Here is a 19,828-nt window from a genome sequence, read left to right as displayed (position 1 = left end):
AATTAAGAGGTCTTAAACACAGCCACAACACACAAGCCCTTTTGTGGGTCTGTTTGGTTCTCTTGGGTAAGTACCTACAGTGCATATTGTTTGGGGTTGCAGGTGGGTCATTTTAAAGACACCAGTGACTCTTTGCAGTCTGGCACATGATGGTCTCAATAATGGTGCGTGTAAGACCTGCTCCAGCACCTGACACTGTCAGTCTCTTTATCTCCTACTCAGCCTCATCGAGGTAAATTTACATACATAAAAATTGGGATTTCTTTGAATGTTGACAGACCAGAACCGTGTGCAGCCTCATGCTGACTAACCCCTGCCTCTAACCCCAGCAACTGCTGGTCAGTCTTGACCTTACTGTAGACTACTTTTTGTTTTCTAGATATAAACAAAAATATATAAATGGAGTCACATTGTATATTCTTTGTGTCTGGCCCTTTTCCATCTCATTAAGATTCTCCCATGTTGCTGTATGTGGTATCCTTTCTTCTACTACATGGCATTCTGTGTGAATACTGGAGCGAGCCTGTCTCTTCTGTAGACAGTGAGGGTTTCGATAGTTCCCACATCTGAATTCTTTTAAGGAGTGCTCCTTTACACTTTTTTATAAGTGGACTGGAGAGATAATTGACCTGTTAGGGGTGTGTACCACTCTTCCAGAGAACTCTAAGTGACTCACAACCTCCTATAACTCCAGGTCCAGGGGAGCCAGTGCCTCTGGCTGCTGAGTGCACTAATACTTGTGTGCACATTACCACATACAAACAATCTTAAAAAGTAAAAGTAGAATTCATATATGGGCTTATCTGTCAGAGAAGTGCAGGGTTACAGGTCATTCATGTGTTTATCAGCCCAAGAGACTACTAAATAGTTTCCCAATGTACTTGTCCTGCTTGAGGGATAATTCCTCTATATCCTGCTTTCATTTCAGCCTTGCTCATGGGTGGGTGCCTGTTTCTGTGTAACAGTCAGAGAACAGTTTCTATCTTGTGGAGACAGTTTTTATTATTTAGCCATTCCCTGAGTCTGTAGAGTTTTAGTTTGTATCCAGTTTGAGTATAAAGCACAATGCTGAGGCGGATACTGGTCTGTAACTTTATGCAGCCCTAGCTCTTTCACTGCTGTAGCGCTATCTTACAGAGCTGGAGGTCATACTGGGGCCATTCCCTGAGCTGAAGTCAGTGTGTAGACAGGGAACTGAGTGTGCCTTGGTGCGAAAATATTATTGAACATGTGGGAGACCCAGGGTTTAATCCCTAGCATTACTACCAAAAAAAAAAAAAAAAATCAGAAAACAAAACACAACAAATGGGTGGTGGCGCACACCTTTAACCCCAGCACTCGGGAGGCAGAGGCAGGCAGACCTCTGAGTCTGAGGCCAGTCTGGACTACAGAGCAAGTTCCAGGACAGCCAAGATACACAGAGAAACCCTCCCTGTCTTGAAAAAACAAAAAAACAAAACTAACCAACAAACCAAAAAACAGGGTGTTGGCAGCAAGCATCGTTGGGTAAGCTCTGGAAAAGGTTTCATTTCCTTGCTCAATGGGTTATTAGCAGAATTGGGTTCTTTATGGTTGTGGGACTAAAGTTTCTGGGTTTTTTTGTTTTTGTTTTTGTTTTCTGATTTGCAAACCAAGTTATAGAGGGTGCCAGCAAGGGTGGGTCAAGTCCTGCTCAGGTTTGGATCGTTATTCTTCTAACTCTACTGGAAAAGGCTTCTAAGTAGTCTTTTCTTCCTTCCTTCCTTTTTTAAAATTTTGTTTTGTTTGTTTGTTTTTATTTTTTCAAGACAGGGTTTCTCTGTGTAACTGCCATGACTGTTGTGGAAGTCGCTTTAGTAGACCTAGTTAGTATCAAACTCACAGAGATCCACCAGCCTCTACCTCCCAAGAGCTGGGATTAAAGGCATGCACCCCCACTGCCCAGTCTTTATCTTTCTTTCTCTCTCCCTCCCTCCCTCCCTCCCTCCCTCCCTCCCTCCCTCCCTCCCTCCCTCCCCCCTTCCTCTCTTCCTCCCTCCCCCCTCCCTCCCTCCCCCCCCCCCTCTCTTCTAAGACAGTTTCTCTTTGTAACAGCCCTGGCTGTCCTGGAACTTGCTTTGTGGACCAGGGAGGCCTTGAACACACTGAGATCCTGTCTCTGCCTCCTGAGTGCTGGGATTACAGGCTACATCACTCTGCCCAGCTAGTGACTTGTTTTTTATCATCACTTCCTCTCTACTGCTCTTGCCCAAATTCATATATGAAGTAACCCTTTGAGGAACTACTGAGTAAGCAACCAGGTAATTTTGACATTCTATTTGGCTGGCCTCCTGAAACTGCTTTCATGTCTCCAAGCCTAGACCTGACATGTGCTTGCCCTTCCCTGCTTCCATTTATCCTCAGTCATCCTGAAAGGCTAGACATAGACCAGCAGTGGAAGGATGGGATTTGGGAGTCTCAGGACCTCAGCTTCAGGCTAAGACCTACAGACATGGCCCTTAGTTACACCAGGCCCAGAGCTGCTCCCAGACAGTGCTTTGTAGAAACTCATTTATTGTGTTGAAAAGAAATAAAATCCAGGTGATATATTGTGCACTGACTTTAAATGTGCCTAGATACATATCTGCAAAATAGTTCCTAAAGAGCCAGGTGTAATGGAACACACTTTTAATCCCAGCACTTGGGAGGCAGAGGAAGGAGGATCGCTAAGTTCTAGACTAGCCTGGTCTACAGAGTGAGTTTCAGGACGCCAGGGTACACAGAAAAACCCTGTCTCAAAAACCAAAACAAACAAAACAAAACAGTTCGCAAAGAAAAAAGGGTGATTGGTGATGAAATCAGACTACAACAGGTAGTCGTGTTGGCTAGAGTAGGACTTGTGCCTGTCATTGAGGTAGGAGAAGGGAGCGTTCAAGGCCAGCCTGGGCTACATAGTAAGACCCTGTGTGGAGATGAGGTAGGCAGCCTGGCCAGGCATTTGACTGATTGTGGACATCAGCATATTCCTCATGCTTCAGAATAGTCCTGAATATAGTAGTGGTGTCTTTGCCCCAGTGACAAAATGTCCCCCAGGGCTGAGGAGATGGCTCTGTCAGTAAAGTGCCTGCTACACAGGCATGAGGACCTGAATTTGGATCCTGAGAACTCACATAAAAAGCCAGGTAATGTGCCTGTAATTCCAGAATTGGGGTGTGGGGTGGGGTGGCAAAGATAGGTTCCTGAAGCTCCTTGGCTGACCAGCCTAGCCAAATTGCTGGACCACATCCCCTCAAGGGAATGTTTAGAATCTATGAGGGCAGTTTGTGTGTTTGTATTAGTAATGTGTGTGTATGTGTGAATTCTGGATTGCTTTCCACATTAATTTACTCATTCATTCTCCTACCTTTTTATTTGTTTTCTTTGAGACAGGGTCTTTGTTAAGTAGCTCTGACTGTCCTGGAACTCAGAGAGATCCTCCAGCCTCTGCCTGTAAGTGCTGGGAATTAAAGGTGAGTTTAATTTAAAAACAATTCAACTTTGTTATTTTGTGAGTATGGGTACACATACCATGGCACATTTGTGGAGGTCAGAGAGGTCAGCTTCATGGAGCCAGTCCTCCCTTTCCACCTTTTAAAAGGTTCTGCGTCTAACTCAGGCTGCCACCCACTGAACCACCTCCCTGCCTCCAGCTCCCACTTGAGCGCACGAACCTGACAGCAGTTGGTGAAAGGCACAAATCTGGGACCAGCCAGATGGCTCGGCTACTGAGGGTACCACAAAGCCTGACAGCCTGAACTTGATCTTTAGAATCCATGTGCTAAGCTGGGCAATGGTGGTGCACGCCTTTAATCCCATCACTCGGGAGGCAAAGACAGATGGATCTCTGTAAGTCCGAGGCCAGCCTGGCTTATAGATCGAGTTCCAGGACAGCCAAGGCTGTGCAGAGAGACCCCTTCTTGAAAACAAAACAAAAAAAGAACCTACGGGGTAGAAGGAGAGAACTGACTCCCCCAAGTTGTCCTCTGACCTCCATATATGTGCTATGGTATGTATGCTCATGTTCTCACCACCATATACACAAAATTAATAAAAAAATTTAAACATAAATTTGTAATATACAAGGCTGTTGGTTTAGCAGGCAGGATATGCAGTCATAGCTGAGTGAGGGGGTGGTCACAAGAATTCTGCTGAACTCAGAGCAGGTGCCAAGAGGCTGGCATGTCAAAGTCCCACTCTACCAGGAGACACAGGAAGCTTATTCTCTTAGAGAATAGAGCCATGGACACCAGACACCACCGGGTGCATGAGGGTGGAGAGAAGCAAGGAGCTAATAACAGAGTCCTCTCAGGCCAATTTCATTCTAAATGGGGGAACTTGGTACCCCTTGGCTCCAGCACTAGCAGACAGGGTCCCAAAGCAAGCGTCTGGTCTTCACTGCACAATTGTCAGTTCAAGAAAGGTTCCAGAGACACCCACAAACCAGCAGCAACTCCACAAACACTGGTTCTCAAGCCAGAGTCACAGAGCCTTCTGCAACTTCTGCAGCTTTTCAGGGGCTTTTGTAGGGAGCCAAGGGACAAACAAGCTCGTCAGCATGTATGGTAAAGGACCCTGGGAACACCAGGGAGCTCCAGACATCGCATCACACCTCTGAGAACAAAGACCAGGTTCCTGCCCTGTTGGGATATCCAGACCCCAAAGAGCTGCTAGAAATAACGGATCAGTGGATATTGTAAAAGACTGGAAATTAAATTAAGATAATCTCCCAGTAAATAGAATATAAAGGCAAGACTGGGGGAAGATGAGACACCTGGACAATTATCTTAACAGTCACTCTGGCCAGCATCAAAGTCCCTGCCACCAAACAAGCTGCAGCAGTCTGCTCACAAACCACACTCAGATGCTCTGTAGCTGGACCTCCTGCCTGAAAGAGTCAGAGTTTGCATTAGCAGGACGGCCCAGAAAGCCAGCATTTTAAAATGGTGCGACTTTTTTCTTGCTATGGCTGAAAACCAAAAAGCATGCTGTTAGCTTTTCATCAACACCATTTAAGTGTTTCGTAGCGAGACCTCTTAAAAGAGCTGCAAGGTTTTGCAGCTAAAGCTGAGTCAGGAAGCCTCTCTTAAATGAGACGCATTTGCCTCTAGCAAATAGAGCCCACCTGAAAAAATGCTGCTATCAATAAACCATGCTTTATTCTTTTCTGTCTACAATTACTTCCCAAGCTCTCTCACGCTTTATGTGGATGCAGTTGTCCACATGGATGCCATTTGTTGACCGAGTTTTCTGTCCTGCCCTGTTTCCGCAATTGTTAAGTCTCAAAGAAATTACACAGAGGTCTATATTAGTTATAAACTGATTGACCCATTAGCTCAGGCTTCTTATTAACTCTTATAACTTATATTAGCCCATTATTCTTGTCTATGCTAGCCACATGGCTCGGTATCTTATTCAGTGAGGCAGTCACATCTTGCTTCTTCTGTGGCTGGACCAGGACTCCAGCATGGGTCAGGAAGGACAGGATCTGAGCATATGGAGCAAGGCAAACAGAGGGAAGGGCAGCATCCAGCACCAAGGATGGAGGCCTCACTAATCCCCAAGCAGAAAAGACATTCTGATAGAGGTTAGAAGAAAAGGTTAGGAGTTGCAGGGCACTGGGCACAGTTCAAAGGTTGCTTTGTGAGATTTGGTTTCATATAAACTTAAACAAAAGGCCCTGAATATATGGTAGACAGAGCCAGGACCCTGGCTAGTCATTTTATTCTCATAAGTGGAGCAAGTATTATAACTCCTTGCCTCAGTTTCCTTGTTCGGTATGTATCTCATAAGGTTAAAAATTGTATTCAGGGGGCTGGAAAGATGGCTCAGGGGTTAAGAGCACTGGCTGCTCTTCCAGAGGTTCTAAGTTCAATTCTCAGCCTCCACATGGCAGCTCTCAACTGTCTGTAATTCCAGTTCTAGGGGCTCTGACACCCTTTTACAAATATACATGCAGGCAAAATAGCAATGCACATTTAAAAAACAATGTGTTCAAGTCTGCCAAGGGGCCTCATTTTGCTGGGTTTAAATGACTGAGAGGGCCACAAGGACAGAGCCAAATTGTTAGGTGAGGCTTTCAGATCTAGTGCGTAGTGGCTGGGTCTGCAGCCCTTTTGCTTAGAGAAGCCTTAGCCCAGATGATCTTGGGCCTGAGGGGCAGCTGGTCCTCTGGGAGCTTGTGCATCTTGAATTAAACTGTGTTGTCTTGGCTGGTGAAAAAGAAGAATACTTTTAAACAGAAGGGGAAAGTGAGTAGTGCTGACAGAGTGTTCATGTAGAAAGGCCCCTACTGACACCCACCAATCCCCTTACAGCCATGTTCAGACTTGAGCTTGCCGGTGGCTCTGCCAGCCTTTGCCCCACATGCCTGCTGTCTGTCTTGTGCCTGGCTCAGGCCCTGTTCCAGGTCACTGCTCTGTGTGAAGCACCACACTCCACCTCTGTGCCCCCTCCTTCTCAGGGCCTACTTACCCTCAAGCCTTGGATAATTGCTCCTTTTAGAACCCTTCCAAGCCAAGGGCTCCTTCCCTGGTAATCTTGGCATAACACTTTAATGTGAACTGTCATTAGACCCCCAAGCATCCTCTTGTGTTGAACTATGCTCTCTTTAGTTGCTTAGTGTAGAGCCCCTTCAGAGCTGTATAATGAGCAGTGGGAGTAGTGAGGTCCTGCTCACTGAACTGGGAGCCAAGAGATTAAAATCACCCAGCTCTGCTGGGGAGAATGGCCCAGAATCTGGAGGAATCTCAGGGGATGCTGACTAGCCTTGGGCTGTAGCTCAGCCAGTCTAGAAGACTAGAAGTCAGGGAAGATGCTTTCCAGGTGAGGACAGCAGTTTTCACTTTCCTGACTTTGCCCATAAAAAGGAATTGCTAGAGGGTACTGATGCAAAGCCACCTGTCACCGACCCCTGTGACCTCCTTAAGCCACAGGTCTACCAGGCAACACCTGCACTTACTGGCAGGAGAGCTGAAAAGTCTAGCTCAGTGGGTGCATGTGGTGGGCATTCACTGGTACTTATGCAGTGCCACATAGCTAGACTGCTCCTTTGCTTTTTCTTTCTTTCTTTCTTTCTTTCTTTCTTTCTTTCTTTCTTTCTTTCTTTCTTCCTTCCTTCCTTCCTTCCTTCCTTCCTTCCTTTCTTTCTTTATTTCTTCTTTTTAAAATTTATTTATTTTTATTTTTAAGGCAGAATTTCTTTGTGTAGCCTTGGCTGGCCTAGAACTCGCTCTGTAGACCAGGCTGGCCTTAAATTCAGAGATCTGTCTACTTCTGCCTCCCAAGTGCTGGGATTAAAGGCATGCATGTATGCCGCCACCACCGCCTGGCTGTTTATTTATTTTTATTTTGTTTTTGGAGGCAGGGTCTTTCTGTGTAGTTCTGAGTGTTCTGGAACTATATAGACCAGACTGGCCATGTACTCGAGATCTGCCTGCTTCTGCCTCCAAAGTACTGGGATTAAAGCTGTGTGCCAGCCTGCCTGGCACATTGAATGATTTACTTTGTCTAAAATTCCCTCTCTTTTATTTTGGGTGCTAGCAGTTGAACCCAAGACCTTGTGTATGTAACAAATCACGTTTTACTGTTGTGCTCTACTCCAGGCTCCATTGTTTAGAAAGCTGCTGAAAGTTTAAAGCCTGGTGGGGGAGAGGCTGGTTCACTGGCTAGTGGATGACTGTCCCATGTGTCCTGAATGGGCACAGAATACCTAGGTGTATATGGAGAACAGGCCCTTGGTCCTCCCCCCAACCCCCACCCGGGTAAACTCCTCTCTTGGGATGCTTGACCTGGTTCCCAGAGTTGCAAAAACTATCTCCATGTTGAAGTGTTCCAGGCCCTCCTGGTGCTGGAGCTGCTAGAATGTTTGATTCTGAAAGGCAGTTGTGCTGGCTGGGGAAGTCTTTCAGTGTCACGGTCAGCGGGGACAACCTCAGGGCCAGCTGAGGACAGTGATAGGCCCATTAGCATAGCTCTTTATGTGACTGACAGATCTGTTGTTGACCTCATGGTCTCATTGTAGGCTCTTCCTAGGTATCCACTGTTGAGTTGTAGCTGCTGCACTCTTGGCAGGCCTGGGGCCACAGCGCCATCTAGGGGTATTTTAGTTGTCAGGCAGTTGCTTTCCTTGGGGATAGGATTGGAGAGTCCAGATTACAGTCAAGGCTATGTGTGCTGTAGCTCTTGCTGATGCTCTCAAAGAGGCCAGACAAAAATCAGTACAAAGTGTGAGTGTGGTGGTGCATGCCTTTAATCTCAGTACTCAGGAAGCAGAGGCAGACAGATCTCTGTGAAAGATCTCTTGAGTTCAAGGACAGCCCAGTCTACATAGTGAGTTCGAGGACAGCCAAAGCTACAGAAGTGAGATCCTGCCTCAAACAAACAAACAAACAAACAAACAAATAAAAATACACCGGGCAGTAGTGGCACTTGCCCTGGCAGAGGCAGACGGATCTCTTTAAGTTCAAGGACAGCCTGATCTACGAGTGAGTTCCCGGACAGCCAAGACTACACAGGGAAACCTTGGGGGGAAAAAACAACAAGGTAATTAATTAATTAAAAATCACCACAATAGTGTCCCCACAAGCTTCTCTTGGAAGCTGCAGTTACCAGCATTGAACTTCTACCATAGAAACTCAGGGGAAAGTAGGGAAAGGGTACAGGAGCACTATGACCTGGTCCAGCGGTCAATCCTGCCGGCGTGTATGCAATACCCCTACCTTATATCATGGAAGTAGAGGAGTCAGAGGCAGGAGAATGGCTGCAAATTCAAGCCAGCTGTATAACAAGTTCCAGGCCAGGTAGACCACATAGAGAACCCTGTCTCAAAAATCCATGTCTTCACCACAGTTACCAAGTACACAGCTCAGGAGCACCACTTGTTTGTACATTTGTGTAATCATTATTGTGTTAGCATTCCCATGTGTTTCTCTGTATCTCACCATCTGTTTTATGCCTAGCCATGTAATCCAGTATGCAGTGGTTAGCATAGGGTTCTGATTTCATTTTCTGATGGCTGCCAATAATGCTACAAAATTTTTTTGTGCTTGTTGACCATTGCTATCTATGTCTTTTGTAGCGATATGCCTTTGTCTATTTTTTCTTTATTTTTTTTAATATTTATTTTATTTATTTATTATGCATACAATATTCTGTCTGTGTGTATGTCTGCAGGCCAAAAGAGGGCACCAGACCTCATTACAGATGGTTGTGATCCACCACGTGGTTGCTGGGAATTGAACTCAGGACCTTTGGAAGAGCAGGCAATGCTCTTAACCACTGAGCCATCTCTCCAGCCCCAAACAAATTTTTTTTTGATTTTTTTTTAAAAATATTTATTTATTTATTATGTATACAATATTCTGCCTCCATGTATGCCTGAAGGCCAGAAGAGGGCACCAGACCTCTTTACAGATGGTTGTGAGCCACCATGTGGTTGCTGGGAATTGAACTCAGGACCTTTGGAAGAGCAGGCAATGCTCTTAACCTCTGAGCCATCTCTCCAGCCCCTTTTTTTTTTTTGATTTTTGAGAAAGGGTTTCTCCGTAGCTTTTTGGCTTTTTGGTTCCTGTCCTGGAACTAGCTCTTGTAGACCAGGCTGGCCTCAAACTCACAGAGATCTGCCTGCCTCTGCCTCCCGAGTGCTGGGATTAAAGGCGTGCACCACCACCGCCCCCTTAGTCCATTTTTTAATTGAGTTGTTTTGTTGTTGAGTTGAAGGAGTTCTTTATAGAACTCTCGGTCTTTGTTTGTTTGTTTGTTTGTTTGAAACAGGGTTTCTCTAGCTTTGGTGCCTGTCCTGGAACCCCGGAACTAGCTCTTGTAGACCAGGCTGGCCTCGAACTCACAAAGATCTGCCTGCCTCTGCCTCCCAAGTGCTGGTATTAAAGGTGTGTGCCACCACTGCCCGGCTAACTCTCGGTCTTAATAAGATTTATAATTTGCAAATATTTTCTTCTGTATGTTACAATTTGTCCCTCTGTTATAGTGTCCTTTAATGCATGAGAACCAAGTTTGGATGCAGTTACTAGTTGACCAGGCAGAAGATGACTCAGAAGAAGCTACTGATGTCTGAAGAGGATGTTGTACTGTAATGCAGACATAGAGATACACAGGGCCATAGGTGCACAGACAACAATGTACACTCAATGCACACAGGTTGTGCACTGGGTGTGCAGATGTGCATATGTGCATGTACACCACATTCTGTGAGAGTGGTACCTGTGCATTTTAAATGTCCATCTCCAAGTCCTCTTGGAACACAGTTAACTTGTTAGGTTTTAGACAGGATTTTCTGTAGATTAGACAGCCTTGAACTTACTGTGCAGAGAAAAGTGACCTTGAGTTCTAGATCTGCATCTGTCTCACAAATGGTATAATTATAGTTGTGTATCACTACATCTGGTTTCCAAGTATTATGTGAAAAATAAGAAACTGATGTCTTTAAGGTTTAAACTGGAGATGAGAGAGGGAGTTATTGTTCAGGAACCTTTGCTGCATAGTAAGCTCCCTTGTGTCATCGTAGTTCATCATTGTTGGTGTCTCCCCCTCCCCCCGTTTAAAAAACAAACTTGGGCACCACTGGTGGATCTGATAAGGCTCCAGTGTTTTATATAAATTAAGTATCCAGTGCGGCCTGCTTCCACCAACATCTGTTTTTTTTTTTTTTTTTTTTTCATAAAAACGTGAAAACATAAAGCAAACCCTCAAGGTAGAGTAAACATAAAGGTCTTTGGAGAGCTCTGTGGGTAGCAGCATTTTATTTTTATTTTTTTATTTTATTTTATTTTTTTTTTTTTGGTTTTTCGAGACAGGGTTTCTCTGTGGTTTTGGAGCCTGTCCTGGAACTAACTCTTATAGACCAGGCTGGTCTCGAACTCACAGAGATCCGCCTGCCTCTGCCTCCCGAGTGCTGGGATTAAAGGCGTGCGCCACCACCGCCCGGCTGGGTAGCAGCATTTTAAAAAGATTACTTTGGTCCTGTGTGGTGGTCTCATCTGTAATCCTCGGGTGCTCAGGCAGGAGACTGCATGAGCTTAAGGCCAGCCTGGGCTACATCTGAAGACCCTGTTTCTAAAAACTAAGTAAGAAGCCAGGCAGTGGTGGCACACACCTACTCAAGAGGTAGAGGTAGGCGAATCTCTGATTTCGAGGCCAGCCTGGTCTATAGAGCAAGTTCAGGATGGCCAGGGCTACCCTGTCTCAAAAAACAAACAAAACCTAAGTAAGTAAGTAAATACCTTCATCTTAGTGATGCAACAGTATCTAAGAACTGTGATAAATCGAAGAATTAGGAAGTACTTTGTTTTTTGAGAGGTCAACTGTAGAATCTATAGGAAAGACATGTCACAGCGGCAGTGAACCATTTCCCTCCAGGCATTCTGGGTCCAGAGCCATTAGAGAGACTGGTGTGGCCTGAGTATATCTAATGTCCCATTCTGATCTGGGCTTCTACCTTGCCCGTGGTTGCCATACAATGTGAGCTAGTCAGGTGCCCTGAGAAAGCCATAGCCGAGGGCAATGAGCACCCTCCTCCTGCTCCTGCTTCCCTGGGGGTCATTGTGGGATTTGAGGAAGTATATTTTTCTGTTTAAAACACAGACTTGGGCAGGAGGACCTCACAGTGAAGCCCATTACTGATGGACACTCTGACCCTCTGCTTCCTCACAGGAATTGACTATAAGACTACCACCATCCTACTGGACGGACGGCGTGTCAAACTGGAACTCTGGTGAGTTGGTAATCTGATGAGGACATGGAAGCCAAGTGAGGAAGCATCTTTTTAAAGATTTATTTATTATATATACAACATTCTGCCTCGATATATGCCCACACGCCAGAGGAGGGCGCCAGATCTCATTACAGATGGTTGTGAGCCACCATGTGGTTGCTGGGAATTGAACTCAGGACCTCTGGAAGAACAGCCAGTGTTCTTAACCTCTGAGCCATCTCCCCAGCCCCAGGAAGCATCTTTTTAAAAATATTTTATTTACTTTTATGTGCTTTGATATTTTACCTGCATGTATGTCTATGTGAGAGTGTCAGATCTTCGAGTTATAGACAGTTGTGAGCTGTCATGTGTGGCTGGGAGTTGGATCCAGGTCCTCTGGGAGAATAGCCAATGCTCTTAACTGCTGAGCTATCTTTCCAGCCCCATGAGGAAGTATCTTATTTGCCGTAACCTTTTAAATATATTGTGTTCAAACTGGATTTTTCTCCATGATGAGCAAAACAAAAAACCCAGGATGTTTTATTTTAAAGCTTCCTCCAATTTTGTTTGCTTGTTTGTTTTTGTTTTTTGAGACAGGGTTTCTCTGTGATACAGTCTTTGCTGTCCTGGAACTTACTCTGTAGATTAGGCTAGCCTCGAACTCACAGAGATCCTCTTACCTCTGCCTCCCAAATGCTGGGATTAAAGGCATGCACCACCACTGCCTGGCACCTCCTCCAATTTTACCCATAAAAACTTGTTTTCCTGGGGCTGGAGAGATGTTCAGAGGTTAAGAAGAGGACTGTTGTTCTTTGAGGGGACCCATGTGACAGCTCACAGCAGTGTATAATTTCAGTTCCAGTGGGTCTAACCCACTTCAGGCCTCTCGTGGGCATCAGGCATGCGTGTGTTGCTCATACACATAAAATTAAAAATTAAGGCTGGGCATGGTGGCACACGCCTGTAATCCCAGCACTCAGAGAGGCAGAGGTGGGCAGATCTCTATGAGTTCAAGGCCAGCTTGATCTAAAAAGTGAGTTCTGGGACAGCTAGTCCTGTTACACAGAGAAACTGTCTCAAAAAACCAAAACAAACACAAATTAAGAAGGAGCTGTGTGTACACTTGCCTTTAACCCCAGTCAGTACTCAGGAGGCAGAGGCAGGCCGAGACTTTTGTGAATTCGAGGCTAGCCTATTCTATGTAGCCAATTCTAGTCAAAGTTACACAGTGAGACTCTGTCTCAAAAAAAAAAAAAAGCAGAAGAAAAAAAGACAGGACTGAACCTCTCATACTGGGAATACTCGTGCATGCTGCTGACCCTCCTGTGTGTTTCAGGGATACGTCGGGCCAGGGCAGGTTCTGCACCATCTTCAGGTCCTACTCGAGGGGCGCACAGGTAAGACCAGCACCATTATGTTGTCTGGTAGGTGCCTCTCCTGATTCTTTCTGAACTGGTATCACTATTTTGCCAGTTCCCTAAGAACTTTACTCCTTTTGATCAAGTGTTTTGTTTTCTTCCAGCACTGAGGATTGAGCTCTGGGCCCTTATTGTACATGATTGGTGGGTTCCACTACTGAGCTGCATCCTCAGCCCTTTTTTTCCCAAGGATTTTGATGTTCAGATATCAAGTCTCCAAAAGCCCATCTGTATAGGAAGGATTCTTAGCCTTGTAGCCTCATTTCGAGGCTGCCTATGTGGGAGGCAACTGAGTCTCTATTGTACCTGCCTCTAGTGTCCCTGTATGAACCCTTGCTGTTTTCATGGTGCCTTAAGATATGCCCTGAACTTAGCACAGCCACTGCAGTGGCCTCTCCAAGCTGTTGAGGTGCAGCTTATCCATTTGTTTCACCAGAAGCCAAAGGTGTTCCCCCATACTTCCCTCACACACAGAATTGTGTGTCTCCTAAGGGTGTGACTGAATGTGGAGGTGACTTGGGCTGTAACAAAGCTAGAACTCTGCAGAATGGAAATGTTAACAATGGGCTGCAGCTGATTCTCTGGGCAGGAAATAGGCTATGGGGATCTTGTCTTGGCAGTAGGAGAGCACCATGCATACACAGTACCATGCATGGTGTGACTAGCTATTCCCTGTTCCTTGGAATCCCCTAAAGCTTTCAGATATTTTTTTTCATCATTCTGAAACCAGAGGGGAAGTAGTTGAGACCTGTGTAAATAGAACTGTGCTGCTCTGCATGAGGGATGTGAATGGAAGTTCAGTTCTGTTTGGTGCACCTCAAACTTCTGCAAGAGCCGGAAAACTCTCAGACCCAGACCCTACCTCTAGACAACCAGGAGTGAGGAACATTAGTCTAAGGATAAATTCTACAGGACCCTCTTCACTTTATTTTTTTAAATGTATTTTATGTATATGGGTGTTTTGCCTGCATGTATGATTGTGCACCACATGTATGCCTGGTAGCAATGGAGGTTAAAAGAAGGTCTCAGATCCCCTGGGACTGGAGTTATAAATGGTTCTGAGCTGCTATGTGGGTCTAGGACTCAAATCTGGGTCTTTTGTAAGAGCAGTCAGTACTTTTAGGCACTGAACCATCTCCACAACTCTCCCTAATTTTTGAGATAGGATCTCATACTTCATATAGCCCAAGTAGACCTCCAACTCTGCAGGGAGCCTCCTTCTCTAGCCTTTCAACTGCTAGAAATAAATATATGAGCCACCACTCTCCCCCATTATTCTTTTATAAGAGAACGATGAATATGTCTTACATTAAAAAAGTTTTTGAGTTTTTGTTGTTGTTTGTTGTTTTGAGAGGAAAAGAACACACAAGCACAAGCACCAGGCTGTCCTGGAACTCACTCTGCAGACCAGTCTGGCTTTGAATTCAGAGAGTGCTGGGATTAAAGGCATGCACCACCACCGTCCTGTTCTGGCAAGGCATTTTAATAGGACATGTTTTACTGCTCTCCTACCCTTTGTCAACCCTTTGTCTCCTGGGTCTCTCAAGGTCTGAGTCTTACACGTCGCACAAGCAAAGGCTACTGGCTTCTCCTTTGCTTTTGTCACTTGTCACATGTAGCACTGTTTTGTGGCTGCTACTGAATCCCTTTCATCCTCACCAGTGGCCAAGCTTGTTTTTATGGTTGAGTCCTGAAGTGGCCTCTTAATTCCTATAGTCCTGTGCTGCCTCCTGGGAGAGAGAGGGTGCCCCTGGGTTGGTATATGGAGGTCCTAAGACAGGCTTGACAATATCTACTCACTGTGGGGCCACACCAGTACCAGCACCAGCAGGAGGTACTGTCCAGCTGCGCTTGCATTTACTTCCATTAGTATAGGAGTATGTTGTCCTTTAAGGGTAGAGTGGATTTGTTTATGTGGAAGGGTTTCTATGAGAAGTGGTAGGTCATTGCTGAGGAGGATATCCACATGCCTCTTGGCACCTGGCAGTTGCTTGTGTGTGTGTTTGTGTGTTGTGTGTGTGTGCGCGTGCGCATGTGCATGTGTGTAGAAGAGAATGTTTTAACACAACCAGGGTGTGTGAGGTGGGAAGACAGGAGTTTTTCACCCTGGCTCTTTGTACTTTGGGAGTTTGAACCACACAGATACATTATATTACTAAGTGCCTATCTATTTACATGTATTATTTATTTGAGGGGAGTGTGCATAAGTGGAAGTCAGAGGGCAAGTTTTGGGAGTTAATCTCTTCTTCCTCAATGTGGATTGCTGAGATCAAGCTCAGGTTGTCAGGCTTAGCAGCAGGAGCCATCTCTGAGGCTAGTCCTGAGCTGATCTTCCTGCCTCTACCTTCTGGGTGATAGGGTAATAGGTATGTAGAATCATGACAGCGCTCTCTCTCTCTCTCGCTCTCTCTCTCTCTCTCTCTCTCTCTCTCTCTCTCTCTCTCTCTCAGGGTCTTACACTATGTAACATCAGCTGGCCTTGATCCCATAGCAGTTCTTCTACCCCAGCCTCCCAAGTACTGCATTTAGAAGCACATACCACCAGACCCAGCTTAATTTGTAGGGTTTGGTTTTCATTTGTTAGTTATTTTGATACAGAGTAAGACAAAGACTTACTACGTAGCCCTGGATGGCCTGCAACTTGATAGATGGGACTGGCCTCAAACTCACAGACATCTGCCTGCCTCTACCTCCTGAGTGCTGAGAGTAAATGTTCAATTTTTAATTTTTTTAATTATTTATTCTTAGTTTATTTGCATTGGTGTTTTGGAAGATCGCCAGTGCTCTTAACCTCTGAGCCATCTCTCCAGCTCCCCTCAATTTTTATTTTTAAAAGGTACTTTAGAGGGCAACAACGATGGTTCAATCAGTGAAGTGTTACCATACAAGCATGAAGACCCAAGTTTGGATCCCTAGCACCCATATTAAAAGCCAAGTGAAGTAGCATGTACCTGTAATCCAAGTACTGGGGAAACACAGATAGCAAGAGCCCTGAAATTTAATGGCCAGCCAGTCTAGCCAAATTGACAAGCTCCAGGTTCAGTAAGAGACCTTGCCACACTCACACAAACACACAAACGGTGGAAAGTGATTGAGGACGACATCTGACATCAGCTCTGTCCCCTCCACCCGCTCCCACAGGGCCTCTACATCTTGGCATGATGATTACATGGGTATATTTCTTTTGTCAAAAATTTATCAATGTCCTTGTCTCAACTTATTTGTTTTCTGGTATATAAATTAAAGGGTAGGGAGATGGCTCAGTAAGTAGTGCTTGCCATACAGGCATAAGACCTGAGTTCAGTTTCTAGTACCTATGTACAAAGATGGACACTGCAGCAAACACCTATAATCCCAGGAATAGGGGGGCATAGACGGGATCTCTGAGTTTGAGGCTAATCTGGTCTCCATAGTGAGTTCCAGGACAGCCAAGGCTACATAGTATTGAAAAACAATAATAGTTGTAACAGTAAGGAACCTACTCTTAGGCTTAGTTCCACTTTTCAAAATGTATCTTATATATTAAACTGAACACAGTGTATATGGCCAGGTGGTAGTGGTGCACATCTTCAATCCCAGCACTAGGGAGACAGAGGCAGGTGGATCTCTCTAAGTTCTAGGCCAGCCTGGTCTACAAAGTGAGTTCCAGAACAGCCTGGACTATTACACAGACACTCTGTCTCAAAAAACAAACAAAACAGCAGCAGCAGCAACAATAACAACAAAACAGTGTGTATGTTCAGAGGCACGTCAAATGTTTGCCACTAGAAGGTAACCTACTAGAGAGATGGCTCAGAGGTTAAGAGCACTTGCTGCTCTTTCAGAGGTCCTGAGATCAGTTCCCAGCAACCACATGGTGGCTCACAGCCGTCTATAATGAGATCTGGTGTTCTCTTCTGGTGTGCAGGTGTACATGTAGGTAGAACACTGTATACATAATTAGTAAGTAAATCTTTTTTTAAAAAAAATAAGAAGGTAGCCGAAAACTAGTTAATAGGCCTGGTGTAATGTACTGCTTGCTCTTCAGGAAGGGCTGAGCACTTAAATGTTGGGGTATGGTGGCTGACCCTTTGAAGGGCACTTTCCAGAGTCATTTGTGAATGGAGCAGGCCACTGGAAAGGGGAGCCTATGTCTATATTTTGAGTTATGAATAGTCTAAAAATAAGCATTATCTGACTAGCATTAAGAAGACAGAATGGGCTGGAGAGATGGCTCAGAGATTTTAGGATCACAAATTGACTGCTCATTGAGAGACCCTGAGTTCAGTTCCCAGCATCCACATGGTGGCTTACAACCATCTGTAACTCCAGTTCCAGAGGATCCAAGACCTCTTCTGACCTCTGTGGCGCCTCCACATGTGTACATACACTTGGGCACACACATATACACATAATTTTTTTTTTTTTTTTGGTTTTTCGAGACAGGGTTTCTCTGTGGTTTTGGAGCCTGTCCTGGAACTAGCTCTTGTAAACCAGGCTGGTCTCGAACTCACAGAATCCACCTTCCTCTGCCTCCTGAGTGCTGCGATAATAAATGTTTTTTTTTTTTTAAACAATAGGCAATTTTTTAAAAATATTTTTATTTATTTATTATGTATACAATATTCTGTTTGTGTATATGCCTGCAGGACAGAAGAGGGCACCAGACCCCTTTACAGATGGTTGTGAGCCACCATGTGGTTGCTGGGAATTGAACTCAGGACCTTTGGAAGAGCAGGCAATGCTCTTAACCTCTGAGCCATCTCTCCAGCCCAATAAATGTTTTTTTAAAAAGTAGTCCCAGCACTGGGATCTGGAGTGGGTCACAGGTGGGTCTCTGAGTTCAAGGTCAGCCTGGGCTACAAAGTTCTGAGTTCCAGAAGAGTCAGAATTGTTATAGAGAAACCTTGTCTCAGGAAAAAAAGAAAGGCGGAGGAGGAAGAAGACAGAATGTGCAGGAGTCTTTTTGTCTTTTGTACTTTCTCTTTGGTGGTTTGGGGGCTGGTTCTAGTAAGAAGGAACTTATTTCGGTTCTCAGCTGTCTTGTCTGCAGTTCATCACCGATGGTTTTCTCTAGGAAATCCATGGCTACTTTGGTTTCTCTACTCCAACCCTCACTCATAGAATGTTCTCCCAGTAAGGACTGACAGTAAAGCTGGGAATGCTTTTACTAGGAAGGGTAGCCAGGGTGAGGGGCAGCCAGGTCAAGGGCTTGTCTTCCAGGAGGTGGGCCTTCTGCTCACTTGTTTTAAATAAAACACAGATTCTTTTTTTTTTTAATTATGTATTTATTATGTATATAGCATTCTGCCTACATGTATGCCTGCACACCAGAAGAGGACACCAGATTTCATCATAGATGGTTGTGAGCCACCATGTGGTTGCTGGGAATTGAACTCAGGACCTTTGGAAGAGCAGGCAGTGCTCTTAACCTCTGAGCCATCTCTCCAGCCCTAGAACACAGATTCTTGTTATGACAAAAAGGTCATACATAAAAGGTCTACGTAAACAGGAAATGAAAAGCTATCCAGCCTCATACCACCTGTTGCATGTTTGTGTCAACTTCTTATACACGATGCCTTTTGTGCTTTTGTGCTTTCAAGTGTCAGCATACACAGCTATGGGAATCTGCTTCCCACTCCACAGTGTACTATGCATGCTTACTGTGATTATCAACTATACTTAATTAGAACTTTTTGCGTTTGTTGCTTTTGCTATGCTCTGTATAGAATCCAGAGCTTTGCACATTGTATGCTGTGTCACTTAGCCGTACCCCAGCCACTGGACATTTTCTCCCCCTTTCCCTTCCTCCCTCCTACTTTTGTGCCAGGGCCTCATGTATTCTAAGCTACGACTCTGCCACCGCCATTCCCAGCCCTCCCCACAAAAGAAAGCCTTCATTGTTAAAACCTACTGAGATGAGTCTCCTGAGGGTGGACTTTGGCACACCTTTGATAATCCTCAGGAGCTAGATTGCTACATGCCGTGATGCTGTAGGTGGCATTGTCACCTGCAAAGTCTGGCCTCTCTCTCTTGGCAACAGATGACAGCTTGCTTCCCTGTGCTCAAGATATGTGCTTGTTTGTTGATTTGGGAAGAGAGTAGAGACTTTGTTATTGTTAGTTGGTCTTGTCTTAGGTAGTTAATGTAGAGACACCAGTGACCAAGGCAACTTTCCAACTTCCTCCCCCCCCCCCCAGGCAACTTCTTTTTTTTTTTTTTTTTCTTGAGACAGGGTTTCTCTGTAGCTTTGAGCCTGTCCTAGAAGAACTAGCCCTTGTAGTCCAGGCTGGCCTCGAACTCACAGAGATCCACCCCATGCAACTTCTAAAAAATCAACAACGGAACATAAATAAATATTGTGCTGGGATTAAAGGTGTGCGCCATCACCTCCTGGCTAAAAGAACACACTTATTGGAAGCATGTGTACAGTTTCATAGGGTTAGTTTATTATTATCATTATGTCAAGAGCATGGTGATATGCAGGCAGGCATGGTGCTACAGAAGTATCTGGAAGCTTCATATCCTGATTTGCAAACAGGCAGAGACAAACACTGGGCCTAGGTGAACTTTTGAAACCTCAAAACCCACCCCTAGCAACTCACCTCCTCCAACAAAGATACACCTCCTAATCCTTCCTAATTAGTTCATCAGCTGGGGGCTAAGCATACAAATATATGAGCATATGGGGCCATTTTCATTTAACTATCAGTTTTTTAGTCGGGGT

At 45.0% G+C, this 19,828-nt stretch overlaps 1 protein-coding gene across 1 annotated transcript in view; it reads left to right on the top strand.

Moving 5' to 3' along the window:
• Rab40c (RAB40C, member RAS oncogene family) overlaps positions 1–19,828 on the top strand; it is a 40,041-nt gene that overhangs the window by 15,779 nt on the left and 4,434 nt on the right. The window contains exons 3-4 of the mRNA XM_057775066.1: positions 11,665–11,725; positions 13,041–13,101. Of these exons, the coding sequence (XP_057631049.1) occupies positions 11,665–11,725; positions 13,041–13,101 (122 nt within the window). The remainder of the gene's footprint in view (positions 1–11,664; positions 11,726–13,040; positions 13,102–19,828) is intronic.

This window comes from Chionomys nivalis, chromosome 7 (genome assembly GCF_950005125.1).
Source record: "Chionomys nivalis chromosome 7, mChiNiv1.1, whole genome shotgun sequence".
Taxonomy (NCBI): Eukaryota; Metazoa; Chordata; class Mammalia; order Rodentia; family Cricetidae; genus Chionomys; species Chionomys nivalis.
Note: the sequence above shows the minus strand (reverse complement) of the source record. Positions and strands in the feature narration are given on the sequence as shown.